At 44.6% G+C, this 13,756-nt stretch overlaps 1 protein-coding gene across 4 annotated transcripts; it reads right to left on the reverse strand.

Annotated features, from left to right (window-relative positions):
- Positions 1 to 576: 576 nt before the first annotated feature.
- Positions 577 to 13,153, reverse strand: CLEC10A (C-type lectin domain containing 10A). 4 transcript variants are annotated; one of them, XM_036836529.1, is made up of 11 exons: positions 9,475 to 13,153; positions 5,415 to 6,042; positions 4,405 to 4,593; positions 2,640 to 2,756; positions 2,224 to 2,328; positions 2,065 to 2,136; positions 1,900 to 1,971; positions 1,654 to 1,740; positions 1,413 to 1,564; positions 1,042 to 1,148; positions 577 to 913 (listed from the first exon to the last, which is right to left on the reverse strand). In XM_036836529.1, the coding sequence occupies exons 3-11, from the start codon at positions 4,469 to 4,471 to the stop codon at positions 757 to 759; spliced, it is 936 nt and encodes a 311-aa protein (XP_036692424.1). In that variant the 5' UTR covers positions 4,472 to 4,593; positions 5,415 to 6,042; positions 9,475 to 13,153; the 3' UTR covers positions 577 to 756. The 4 variants fall into 4 exon arrangements, with proteins under 4 accessions (XP_036692424.1, XP_036692425.1, XP_036692423.1 ...); XM_036836530.1 differs by lacking the exon at positions 9,475 to 13,153 and having other exon boundaries at positions 2,233 to 2,328; positions 5,415 to 7,238; XM_036836528.1 differs by lacking the exon at positions 9,475 to 13,153 and having other exon boundaries at positions 5,415 to 7,238.
- Positions 13,154 to 13,756: the final 603 nt, after the last annotated feature.

Below are 13,756 nucleotides of genomic sequence, written 5' to 3' on the forward strand. Positions count from 1 at the left end.
AGAAACAGACTCACAAACTTAGAGAACAAACTTATGGTACCAGGAGGGAAGGGTTGGGGGGAGGGATAGATTGGGAGTTTGGGATTGATGTGTACACACTACTGTATTTAAAATAGATAAATAATAATAATAAAATACAATAGATAACCAACAAGGACCTACTGTATAGCACAGGGAACTCTGCTCAATACTCTGTAATAACTTAAATGGGAAAAGAATTTGAAAAAGAATAGATACGTGTATATGTATAACTGAATCACTTTGCTGTACACCTGAAACCAACACAACGTTGTTAATCAACTATACTCCAATATAAGATAAAAATTTTTTTTAATAAAAAAATAAAAAAACCCACAGTGGCCATAGTTGATAACACTGTATTGTATAATTGAAATTTGCTAAGAGAGTAGAACTTAAGTGTTCTCACCTAAAAAAAAATAGATAAATATGTGAGGTCATGGATACGTTCATTAACTAGATGGGGGAATCCTTTCACAACGTATACATGTATCAAATCACGATGTGCACTTTAAATATCTTACAATTTTGTACGTCAATTATACCACAATAAAGCAGAAATTTTTTAAAAAAATACCTTAGGAACTCTAGATAATCTTTTAAAAGTTAAGGGGGAAAAAAAAAAACCAACGCAAAACAATGGCAGTGCTCCAATCTCCCAGGGCTTATTCCTCTCCCACAAGGACAAGGTCCCCCTCCCCCAGCCCCGCCATTTCCTCGGCCAGGTGGTCCACTCCCCTAGCTGCCCTTGCTCAGCCCAGCCTCGCAGATCCAGTGGTAGGGTCTCTGGCACGCGTCGTCATTCCACTTGCCATCGGGGTGGAAGTGGGCACAGTCCTCGCCCCCACCCAGCCCGTGCCCTTGCCAGTCGTCCGGCTGGCCTGGCTTCCAGTTCCTGAGGGGAGAGGACAACAGCCAGCTAGGGAGGCACGGAATCCAGGTCAGGGAGAAGGGGCTGAGGGTCAGACCCTGGAGGAGCCGAGCTGAACGAGGAAGAGGGGCACAGAAACCCGGGGCACTCACTTGAAGTTGGTCTCATAGTCCGTCCCATCCGCCCATTTCCAGACTCCATCCAGATCACTGAGGCCCATCCAGGTGTAGGAGGAGCCTATATGGGCCTGGACAAAATCCTGGGACAACAGAAGGGCAGCGGTGACTTCTCCCCACCCTGCCAACTCCTTGGACTAGCCGTTCTGAACTTCCTTTGTTCATTAAACCCGTCGAGGAGATTCGGGGTGTTTATCCCAACGCCCGGGGCCAATTAAACCTCTGAGGGTCTGGCTCAGATGGCAGTCGTTGTTAAAAGCTCCCCAGGTGATGCCAATATGTAGCCAAGGCTGAGAACCATTCTCTTCAATGGGACGTGTCTTGGACCTGCGCTCTAGGGGCCTCACCTGTTCCTCTCTGGAGTTGATGACCACCAGGTAGGCGTCCTCCAGCTGGCAGTACTTCTCAGCCTCGGGCCAGGGCTTCCCCGAGGAAGAGACCCAGTAGCATTTGCCTTCATGCTCCAGCCAACTGGTAGGACAGCAGTTGTTTTGCGAGCCTAAGGGGCCGGGGCAGGGGAGGGTCTGAGATGCTGTCCAGGGGGGAGTGGGCAGACACTGGGGCCGGCCCACCCCGTGCAGCCCTCACCATTGCTCTTGAGGGCAGCCATCTTGCAGGTCAGGGAGTGCAGGTTCTTGACCAGCTGTTGGACTCGCAGGAGCATTTCGGAATAACCTGGGCCGCACACGGATGGGCAGTGGGGACAGTGCCCTGGGTGTGGCTTCTGCTCCTTGAGTCCCTGGAGACCAGAGGTCCACGCCCGGGGCCCCGCCTAGGAACCCCCTTGCCCTCCCACGCGCCTCATGCCCAGGTGGAGGGGAGCAGGGGCCTGACCTGCTTTGAGTTCCTGCAGCTGGTTCTCCAGGCTGCTCTCCAGAGAAAGCACCTTATCATTCAAGCTACGGGCTGGAGGGGAGGGCACTCAGCACCACGTGACCGCTCCCATTTCCGCCCCCCCCCCACTCACCCCTCCACACACTCTCCTGGAGGGTCTCTCACCTGCTTGCAGCTCCTGCTTGTGACTTTCCACCTCAGCTTTCAGAGGTGTTATCATTTCTTGCAAACTTCCACCTGGAGAACACAGAGACTCAGGGCTCAGGAGTCAGCTCCTCCCCCTCTCCCTCCGCACCCCACCCCAGTCCAGAGCCCCTTCCATACCAGGCTCACCCTGGGATTTCAGTGCCTGGACCTCAGCCGTAGCGTTTGAAGTGAAGTTGCTGAAAGTTGTTCTCAGGGTTGCCAGGTCCCTCTGAAACTTGGAATCTGATCAGGCGGATGAGACAATCAGTGCTAAGGGTTATCAGGCCCTCTGTGCCAGCACTGGGCAGGGCACTTGACATGCATTGTGTCATTGGGTCCCTACAGCGTGACCCCACCCAAAGGGATGGGCACTATTGTTATACAATATTGCAGGTGAGGAAACTAAGGCTTAGAGAGGGGATGTAATTTGACCTCATTCCCCAACTGATAAGTGACAGGGCCAGCAGTCATCCTCATTTATCACTCTCGCCACCAGTGCCCCCACCACCACACCCCATTATTTCTCTCTTCCCTGCCCACCCTGTGCCCCTCACTTTGGGATCCGATCACACAAATGCCGACCAGCAGGAGGAGGCTGAGGCCCAGGGAGAGCAGGAAGGAGCGGGTGCCGGAGAGGAGCCGCTGCAGGAAGGTCTCGAGGGCAGGCAGCCCTGCAAGAGGAGAGGGTGTCAGGACGAGGAGGGTCCAGGACGTGAGAGAGACGGGGAGGAGGATAGGGCCACGGGGACCTGCAGGGAGGAGGCTGGACAAGGAGAATTGTGGGCGGGGGGACGTCCAGGCCACTGACCCCTCATGGACCAGCACAAGTGCTCAGTCACACGGGCCCCTCACACCCCTGGGGACACATGTACACAAAGACACACAGACAGGGGATAATGGCGATGTATAAGGTCCTATCATCAGAGCTGGGACATGAGGCAGGAGGACCCAGGGAGAGAGACGGTGACTACCTTAGCAGGCTCACACTCATCAGTGAAAACAAGTTAGAAAATGGGTTTAATAATATGGGGGGGGGGGCTTCCCTGGTGGCGCAGCGGTTGAGAATCTGCCTGCCAATGCAGGGGACACGGGTTCGAGCCCTGGTCCGGGAAGATCCCACATGCCACGGAGCAACTGGGCCCGTGAGCCACAATTACTGAGCCTGCGCGTCTGGAGCCTGTGCTCCGCAACAAGAGAGGCCGCGATAGTGAGAGGCCCGCGCACCGCGATGAAGAGTGGCCCCCGCTTGCCGCAACTGGACAAAGCCCTCGCACAGAAACGAAGACCCAACACAGCCATAGGTAAATAAATAAATTAATTTAAAAAAATAAATAAATAAATAATAATATGGGGCACATTGCACTTGCCCATAAGGAACACACACTGCTGACCTCTGGATTAATAAGCAGAAGTACAAGTAGGGCATATCTATAGGAGACAAGAGATTTACTGTTGGCCATTAAGGTAAAGGCTCTATGAAGAAGTTATTCCTCAAGACTTTGGAAATAAGGGCTTCCCTGGTGGCGCAGTGGTTAAGAATCTGGCTGCCAATGCATGGGACACGGGTTCGAGCCCTGCTCCGGGAAGATCCCACATGCCGCAGAACAACTAAGTTGTTGCGTGTGCCACAACTACTGAGCCTGCGCTCTAGAGCCCGTGAGCCACAACTACTGAGCCAACGTGCCACAACTACTGAAGCCCGCATGCCTAGAGCCCGTGCTCTGTAACGAGAAGCCACCGCAACGAGAAGCCTGCACACCACAAAAAAGAGTAGCCCGCACGCAGCAACGAAGATCCAACGCAGCCAAAAATAAATAAACTAATTAATTAATTTAAAAAAAAAAGACTCTGGAAATAAAAGAAGGAATAATAAAATTCTGGAAAATGTACACTAGGTGCTTTTTAACATGCCCAGGGTGGGAGGCAACAATCATTATGGCTGCAATGGTTTTAAAAGACAATATTAGCAATTTCCTTCAGTGTAATTAATCTGGTTCTATGTTTTTGTTATTCCTGGATTTGTCCATAATAGCTACAATAAATAGCCAGTAAATCTTTTAAGTGGCAAAATTTAAAAAAAAAAAAGAGAGAGAGAGAAAGAAAATGGGTTTACTCTCATGCCCTTCCCCAGAGCACAGGAAGCCAGGACCGCTGTGGACCTTGAATCGTGTTTATATTGGGGTCCCCAGGGCCTCCCCTTCAGAGTGAGAGACCCCACCAGTACATATGGTAGAGGTACAGACATGACACGACCGCAGAAATCCTTCTAAACGTATTCAGAGGAGATTTTAGGAAAGGCCGTTTCCCCATTCATCTTACCATCTGTAAACCCCTGGCTTTTCTTCTCACTCTCCAAGTACTGGAGGTCTTCATACTTCACTGACATGTTTGGACCAACACGGCCTCTGAGGCTGTCGGAGCTGAAGTAGAGGCAGGGCCAGCGGCCAGGCTGGGGAAGGAGCCGGGATAAAGACGGAGGCTGGGACCAGGTAGGACCCGCGGGCAGGGCTGGAGATAAGGGAAGAAATGAGGGTTGAGAAGAAGCCCGGGGTCAAGGCTAGCAACAGGGATGGGCTTGGCTTTGCAGCTGAGGTCAGAAGTGGGGTCAGGATTGGGCTTTGAGCTAGCGTCAGGTTGAGTTTGGGGTTGACAGTGCAGGTAAAGTTGGAGCTAAACGTATTGCTAGGACTGGGTCTAACACTGGGAGCTGGAATCGAGGTTGCGTCTCCTGCTAGGATTGGGGTCAGTACTCCTGGTGAAGCCATGGATGGAGTTGGACCTAAGCTTGGTGCTGAAGTTGGAAACAGGAGAGAGTTGAGGTTCAAGCTTGGGTGGGGGCTGGCGTTAAGATTCAGGCTGACTTGGGACTTCCCTGGTGGTCCAGTTGTTGGGACTCCCCGTCCACTGCAGGGGGCACAGGTTCGATTCCTAGTTGGGGAACTAGGATCCCGCATGCCGCACTGCACAGCAAAAAACCCCACAAAGGTTCAAGCTGACTCTGGGGGTGAAGATGCCATTGCGGTTAAAGGAGGAACTGGGGTTGGTATGGGGTTCGGCTGGAGTGGGGGCTGAAGACAGGGCTGGAACTGGGCTACAGAAGGGGTTGAGTGTGAGTCTCAGTTTGTGACTGAGGTTGTGGCTGCCATAATTCAATCTGCATCCAGTGAAAGGAAAAGAGTCTAAAATCTCCACTCGGTCATTAAATCCCCAAGCTGCCCCCTTATATATCTTCCCATTCAGTCTCACTTAAGACCCACAGTCCCCTCTCCCTGCTTTCTCTGACATCCTCCCTAACCCCTTAGTCTCACCTGCATCCCCAACCTGGTTACCTGTGAAAAGTCCAGAGGCTATGATTCTTGAGTTCTTTGTGCAGCAATGACCAGAGCTGGAAAAAACTAAATCCTGGAGAGTTGGGATGGGGGTGACTGAAGGAGGAGCCACCTAAGTGACTGGAGACCTGCTGGTCTTTGTGTCTGAAAGACCAGGAGTCTATAATCTGGGAATCTCCCGTTTCCCTGATTGGGGCAGTAAATAACAAGAAGGAATTGAAATCAAAACGCAGGCAGACGTGGTGTGCACGGGGCAGCTGGATATGCGGCCAGATCTGCTTTCCTCTTGCAGGGAGTGTCTACTCCCTTTCCGCTTCTTTTGAGCTCCCATGACTTCCTCAATTTTACCATTTGGGAGAGAAGCATTGGACCAGAAGGAACCAGAGGTGCAGTCTGCCCCACACCTCCTTTCACTTCCTGCATCTGAAGACCTCAGAATTGTTGGTGTCTCCATCACTGCAAACCCGGGTCCAGAGGAGCCCATTGCTCTGCTCTTGCTCAATCCTGACCCGGGGTCCCTGCCATCTGAGCTTCCTCTGGGGCCTCAGCCATCATGCTCCCCCAGCTCTGGCCAGCTCTCTTCACTCCGCTCGGAAGGAGGGAAGGGGGTGGTGGAGAGTAGGATTTCCTGGCCGGAATGGGAGGGGAGAAGCCAGGGGAAAGAACGGAATTTATTGAGCACGCAAATCTGATGAGGATTGTGCCAGACACTTGCATTAACCGTTCAATTTCCACAAGAATCTTGGGAGGAATTTTGGATGATGGACTTAGGCTCAGAGCCATCGTGTGACTTGCCCAAGATCTCACACCTGGTAAGCAAAAGAGCCAGATTTCCAGCCCAGTGCTGCCGGACACCCTAGCCTGGGCTCTCTCCACATACACTGTCCTCACGAAAGGGATTCAATTTAATCCTGTCAACTCCGTAAATCCCTCTAAGGGGGCTGCTCTGAATTCACACACACAATCTTTTCACAGTAAGAAGGATTCTTAGTGTCTTAAAAGGGGAGGAAGGAAAGCAAATACATTTCAGTTTCTATTTTCTAATTAAATGGGATTGTGTTCTGCTACTTGCTTTTTAAAATTCATTTAACAATGTATCAGGAACACTTTATCATATCAGTTCATAAATGTCCTTTATTCATTTTACATCTTCATCTCATTTCATAATCTGTGCCATAATTTATTGACTAAGCTTTTCCCTATTGATAAACATTTAGGTCGTTTCCAGTTTCGTTTTGTTTTCTTGCTTTGCTTGTATTTGGTATTTGGTATTTTAATTAGTATTCGTTACAGGTTGGGGTTTTGGAAGCCAGTTTGGGGTGCATTCTATTTATTAGGGATCAACATCTGTGAAAGGATGGGGAAAGAAGAAGGAGGGGGCAGAGGAAGAAGTTAAACAGATGCAAAGACCCCACAAACCTTTAGCCAACCCAACCGCACTGCCTGTCAGAGCTGCCCATCACTGGGCTGAACCAGGGCCTTTATTACCCGACGTTGCTCCGTCACCAGATGTTGCCACCGCAGCAGGGGCGAGACCTCAGGGGAGGTGGCTGTGTGCACCGGTTACACTCCCCACAACTGGGCAGCAAGTCCTTCCTGGGAGTGGGGTCTGGGTCTTTCATGTCTGTGTCGACCCCAGTACTGTATTAGTTTCACACCTTAATTGGGGATAATCAACATTTTTGCATTATTGAATCTTTCCCACAAAGAACATGGTATGTTTCTCCATTCACTCATCCAAGCATTTACCCATCCGTTCAACAAGTATTTACTGGGTGTTGATAAAAGAAATTTTCACATATTGAGGTATGGGGAAGTCATTCTGGCTTTTTCATGAGTTAACTTGAATTTTATGCTAACTAAAACAGCCTGTTTGTGGCCTGTCAAATACACATTGTGGGCTTCCCTGGTGGCACAGTGGTTAAGAATCTGCCTGCCAATGCAGGGGACACAGGTTCACTCCCTGGTCCGGGAAGATCCCACATGCTGTGGAGCAACTAAGCCTGTGCGCCACAACTACTGAGCCTGCGCTCTAGAGCCCGCGAGCCACAACTACTGAGCCCATGTGCCACAACTACTGAAGCCCACAAGCCTAGAGCCCGCGCTCCACAACAAGAGAAGCCACCACAATGCGAAGCCCTCACACTGCAATGAAGAGTAGCCCCTGCTCGCTGCAACTAGAGAAAGCCCGCGCACAGCAACGAAGACCCAATGCAGCCAAAAATAAATAAATAAATAATAAAAATATATTGAGTAAAATATATATAATGTTACACAGTGATAAGTGCTGTGGAAGAAAATATAGCAAGGAAGTGGGTAAAATAAGGTCAATTTTTAACAGGCTGTCAAGACTAGGATGTCAAGAACAGCCTAGACTGGGAAGATGATTATCTGAGCAAAAGTCTGAAGGAGGTGAGGGAGAAGTAGATGAATCATAGTGGGAAAACCTGGAGCTCCAATTCTTCAGGGCCTGTAGGCTATTGTCACGGATTTGTTTTTACTCTTAAGAGGGGCAGGCTTTGGAGGAAGGGTCAGAGAAGAGGAGTGAGTGAACTGATTTACATTTTAACCGTAACAATGTGACTACTGTGTTGTGAATTTCATGAAACAGGACCAGAGTGGCAACTCAGAGCTGGGGGGAGGGACAAATTAGGAGGTTGGGATGAACAAACACACACTACTATATACAAAATAGATAACCAACAAGGACCTGCTGTATGGCACAGGGAACTCTACTCAACATTCTGGAATAACCCATATGGGTAAAGAATCTGAAAGAGAATGAATATATATATACGTATAACTGAATCACTTTGCTGTACACCTGAAACTAACACAACATTGTAAATCAACTATACTCCAAGAAAATTTTAAAATATTGTAAGAGCCATTGTAATAGCTGGGTGAGAGATGATGGTGGTTTGTGCTTGGTGGTGGTGAGAAATGTTTTGATTCTGAAATACTGTGAAGGTAGAATTGACAGGATTTCTGCTGATAAATTGCATGTGGATTTTACATACACACACAAAACAGTTCTCCTTCTAGTCCCCAAAATAAATGAAACTTTGAGCATTTCCCATAAATTGCTGACTCCCTAGGAAAAACAACTTTCTCCCTGCCTTTGCAATGCTGATGCCTTAAGATCTGTCATGACCTTTTGTGCACAGGCTAATCATGTGAGAGAAGTTCTGTTTTGCCATCAGGAGCAGACTGATGAAAACTTGTTAAAACTGGATATTGTGCAGTATTTTCCTTTGAATACCTGGTGTGGTTTTCTTTGGTAAGCCTGTCCTCCCAAAGTCTGATTCCCTTACAACTTTTTTTTTTTTAGTTTCAGCTAAGCAGTTAAATTTATATCCCTCGTACTCATTCCTTGTGAATATATTTATTATCCATATTGTTATTCAATCTTTCTCAAAAATTGTAACACACAGGCTCTTACTGTTTACATTATCAATCATGATATGTACATGTTAAACAGACCTGAAACAGACATTTGTCTTTATCTTCCTAGGAACCCACGCACAAAAGAGCACAACAAATGAGAATTTAGTTAAATATACATTCAGCGATGATTCCAGAGAAAGTTCTTTCTTTGATCTGAGGTGGGATTTAAATTTTTATAGTAAGAAAAGATTAAATATAAATATTAATGATTAGTCATGCCCTTACAACTTCTTTGCAAGTAACCTTTTTTTTTTTTCCTTTTGTCTCTGAGACTTCTTTCATGGTTGACAATCATAGCTTCCTTCTTCCACTACCTTTTCCATGATCCCTTACCCTCTCCCAGCACCTCAGCTGGTCAGGATTCTTCTACCGAGTGGGGTGACCCCAAACTTCATTTCTACAGCATCCAAGTCCTTATGGTCCCGTCTATCTTGGGTCACCACAATGCACCATTGACCATTATATTATTGGACATGTGAGTGCTATCTGGCACCCCAGAGTCTCATGAATTCCAGGCTCAGTCTTCTTTTTCCCCATCGTGAAGCAACAGACCTATTTCCCTTCTTAATAAGAATCAGTCACCCCCAAAAGTACAATTACCCACATCCCCTACCTAGTGGTATAATGAGGAGCCCAAATCAGCCAGGATTCAATCTCATCTTCAAACTGAAACAGAACCAAAACTGTCTTCCCTGGTGGGTGGGTTCTTTCCTCGGGCACTAGCGCTTCCAAAATCCAATGATCCCAGATTGTGCAGATGAAAAGGAAAAAGTCCTTACGTGGATTATTAGGTGCCAGGTAAGAGACACTACCCTCCTCTGTCCCTTAGTCGTGCACATGGCTGTGGGGGAGAGGGCACCATATTCGTCACTGATTTAAGGTGTATCCTCACCTATAGCTCAGGCATGATAGGTCAGGGGAAGGTAGTAAATTATCCAATTTCCAGCCCCCGAGCCCAGAAATAGAAATTTGATGTGTCTTTTCAGATATATTTATATACCTATAAGAATACACACACATAAGTAGAGAAGTTTTTTTTTTTTTTAAACACAGAATTTTCTCTGTAACATGCTTCTGCCTAAAAATGGATCTTGAGGATTTTCTCACGTGGCTGCCCACCTCCCATTTAACGGCTGCATGGTGTTCCAGAGTACAGATTTCCACACTTTATTTAATGATTCCCTTGGTGATGCATTTTGAGATGTTTATACGTATCTTCGGCTTTTATAAATAATGCTGATGTGAATAGGCTTATATATACTTGTTTGTGCTAAGAAGCAAATATTTCTCTTGGTTAAATATCTAGAAGTAGAATTGCTGAGTAGACACAACTATCTTAAATTTTTTAATTGTACAGATACTGTCAAACTGCTCTGAAAAGACATCACCAATTTATTTTCTCCCCGACCATGTATAAGGATTTTCATTTATTCCCACCTTCACCAACAAACCTTTAAATGGTGGCAGGCTGACTTAGAGGAATCCACTCCTCCTGGGGAACCTTCCCTCTGCTCCTCTGCACCTCAACCTGAAGCCAAAGGCAGGGGCAACCCTAGGGCCTTTTGGATTTTTCCTACCATATAATCTCATGTTTTCAATCTACCATATTTTGTCTTTTTTCTTTCCTGACTTTGACAGATTTATTATTTCTTCTTGCATTTTCTTTCTTCTAATGGTTTAGAAATTATGCACCTTGTTTCTATTCTTTCAGTGATTACCTTCAAAAGTTCTTATCTGGAAAGCTTTTATTATCTTATTGTTCTACATGATACTCTGAAATTCATAGTAATGGGACTAGGTATGGGCCTTTTTTGACCCATTGTGCAGAGAATTTGAGATCCATTTCCATTTGAGATCTATGTCTTTCAGCTCTGGGGAAGGTTCTGTTATTTCTTTTTTAATTGTTTTATATTATCAAAGTATATACACATAAGTACACTAGGGGAAAGTAAAAAATATTATAATCTAATTGAAAGACTTAGTAGAAGAACTGGAAGATAAAAGTTGAGGAAATTTCCCAGAAGTAGAGCAAAACGAAGCATTTCTTTAAAGCTAGATAAAGGATGCTCACTCTCCCCAGTTCTTTGCGAGATTGTCCCAGACAGTGAAGAAAGACAAGACAAATCAAACACGTGAGGACTGAAAGAAAGCTGTCATAACTGGTGAATGATATGATTATCTACTTTTAAAATCCCAGAGAATCAGCACACAAATGATTAAATCTTAAAGATGCTAAATTTATATCTTTTGTTTTGAGATCTCCAGTTTGCAAAGTTGATGTCAGATGTTTGAAAACTTCTCACGTTTGGATATTGCTGGAGTAACTTTGGTCGTTTGTAAAGGTGGTAAATGGTGGTAACTTTGCTCATTTTGTCGCATATTAGAAAAGGTAGATTGTGGAATTGTGCCTCATTTCACCTTATTGTCCAGGATGTCTCAGTGGGATATTAAAAGCATAATGCCTTTTGGCATGCTGTTTCCCCCCGATTCTTACGTAATCAAAAAGGATTGCCATTTCTTTTATGGCTTCTGGATTTCTAGCCTTGCTTAGAAAGAGCTCCCTATCCCAATTTTATACATTTTCCCAAATTTCTTTCTAATATTTGTAATGATTAATGTTTGCATTTAAATAATTGATCCATCTAGGGTTTATTATTCCTGTATAGGGTTTGAGACAACAGTCTGGCTTTGTTTTATCCCAAATGAATAACTGATTTATAAACTATATTATATTTTATATTTTCCCCCAATGAATTAAAATAAGACTTCTGTCACATATTAAATTCCTAACTATATTTGTATATATTTCTGGACTTGTAGTCTGTTCCACTGATTTAATTTCTTTTCTTGTGCTAAGATCGTACTGATTTGATTTCAGCAGATTAAAGTTAAGTGACCTCTCACAATTTCTTAGCCATAAATCTTATATATACTTAGACTTTTGTTCTTCTGTATGAACATTAAAGTTATTTTGTCCTGTTCCAAAAAAAAGTTTACTGGCATTCAGATCAAAATTGCATTATGTTTACATATAATTTCCGGAAGGATTGATATATTTGTAGTATTATACCTTGCTATCCAGGAACACAATGCAGCTTACCATGTTATCAGGTCTAGCTGGTGTTTCCAAATGTCTGATGGATAGTAATCTTCAGGATTCAGGAGCAAGAAATCAGAATTCCAGGAAATTCTCAGGAATTACTGAAATCATGTAATTCAAAAAATTTTACAATGCTTTATTTACGTTATTGAAGTGATAATGAGTTACTCTGCTAATACTTGGAGAATCTTCTTTATCGATAAGGCAATACTAAACATTTCAGAAATTTAATAAAACAAAACATACATAATAACAGATGCATGGTTTGTTATTATTACGAGCCAATATATTGTGACAGGATTATATATTTCAAAAACATGTAAATATGCCCTCCAAACACCACTGTTGAAAATAAAAGACAAGTAAAAGATCTTAAAAGCATCCCCCTACAGGGGAAGAAGGATTCTGATGACAGCTGAAACTAGTTTCATTAGAAATTGAGGCCCGAAGGAAATGGCACATTTTTCAAATGGTGAAAGGAAAGAACTATCAACTGGAATACTATGTCCAGTGAAAATATCCTTCAGAAATTAAGGTAAAGACATTCTCAGATGAAAGAAAACTAAGACAATTTAATGTTAGCAGATCTACTCTAAAAGAATGACTAAAGGAAGCTATTCAGACTGGAAGGAAATGACACCAGAAGAAAACATGGATGAAGAGTAACAGAAGTGGTAAATGTCTTGGTAAAATAATAGATTCTTGATCTCTTCTTGAGACATTTAAATATGCTTGCACAACACTGTAAATCAACTATATTTCAATAAAATTTTTAAAAATAAAATAAAATATGCTTGATGGTTAAAAACAAAGAAAAAAAGTAACATTGCCTACTGGGGTTTTCAAGGTATGTAGATTTAAAATATAAGACAACTGTAGCATAAAGAAGGTGTTTTAGTTTTCTAGGGCTACCATAACAAACTACTACAGATTGAGTACCTTAAACAATAGAAATTTATTTTCTCACAGTTCTGGAGGCTAGAAGTTCATGATCAAGGTGTCAGTAGGTTTGGTTCCATCTGAGGTCTCCCTCTTTGGCTTGCAGATGACCATCTTCTCACTGTGTCCTCATATGATCTTTCTTCTGTGCATGCACATCCCTGGTGCCTCTTTTTGTATGTCCAATTTTCTTCTTCTTATAAGGACACCAGTCAGATTGGATTAGGGCCTACCCAAACAGCCTAATTTTAAATTAATCACCTCCTTAAAGGCCCTGTCCCCTTAAACAGTCACATTCTAAGGTACTAGGGGTTAGGGCTTCAACATATGAATTTTAGGGGAGACACAATTCAGCCTATAACAGAGAATAAAAAAAGGATCTTTACAGTGGTAAAGTTTCTGTATTCCATTAAAGTAATAAAGCATTGATTCTAGGTAGGCTGTAAAAAGTTAAGTATGTATTTTGTGATTCCTAGAGCAACCAATTTTTTTAGACTACACAAAGACATACGGTCAAAGACTTCCCTGGTGGGGCAGTGGTTAAGAATCCACCTGCCAACGCAGGGGACACAGGTTTGAGCCCTGGTCCAGGAAGATCCCACATGCCGCAGAGCAACTAAGCCTGTGTGCCACAACTACGGAGCCCATGTGCCACAACTATTGAAGCCCACGCGCCTAGAGCCCGTGCTCTGCAACAAGAGAAGCCACCGCAATGAGAAGCCCGTGCACCACAACAAGGAGTAGCCCCCGCTCGCCACAACTAGAGAAAGCCCGTGTGCAGCAACAAAGACCCAACATAGCCAAAAAATAAATTAATTAATTAATTATTATTAATTTTTTAAAAAGAGATATAGTC

This window comes from Balaenoptera musculus, chromosome 20 (genome assembly GCF_009873245.2).
Source record: "Balaenoptera musculus isolate JJ_BM4_2016_0621 chromosome 20, mBalMus1.pri.v3, whole genome shotgun sequence".
NCBI classification, from domain to species: domain Eukaryota; kingdom Metazoa; phylum Chordata; class Mammalia; order Artiodactyla; family Balaenopteridae; genus Balaenoptera; species Balaenoptera musculus.

Excerpts from the sequence above, each read along its gene's own strand:
- CLEC10A (XM_036836529.1), bottom strand. The coding sequence starts at position 4,471 with ATGTCAGTGAAGTATGAAGACCTCCAGTACTTGGAGAGTGAGAAGAAA. Across the intron at positions 2,757-4,404 it reads AAGCCAGGGGTTTACAGATG|GGCTGCCTGCCCTCGAGACC; the intron begins GTAAGATGAATG and ends CTCCTCTTGCAG. Across the intron at positions 914-1,041 it reads GACTATGAGACCAACTTCAA|GAACTGGAAGCCAGGCCAGC; the intron begins GTGAGTGCCCCG and ends CTCTCCCCTCAG.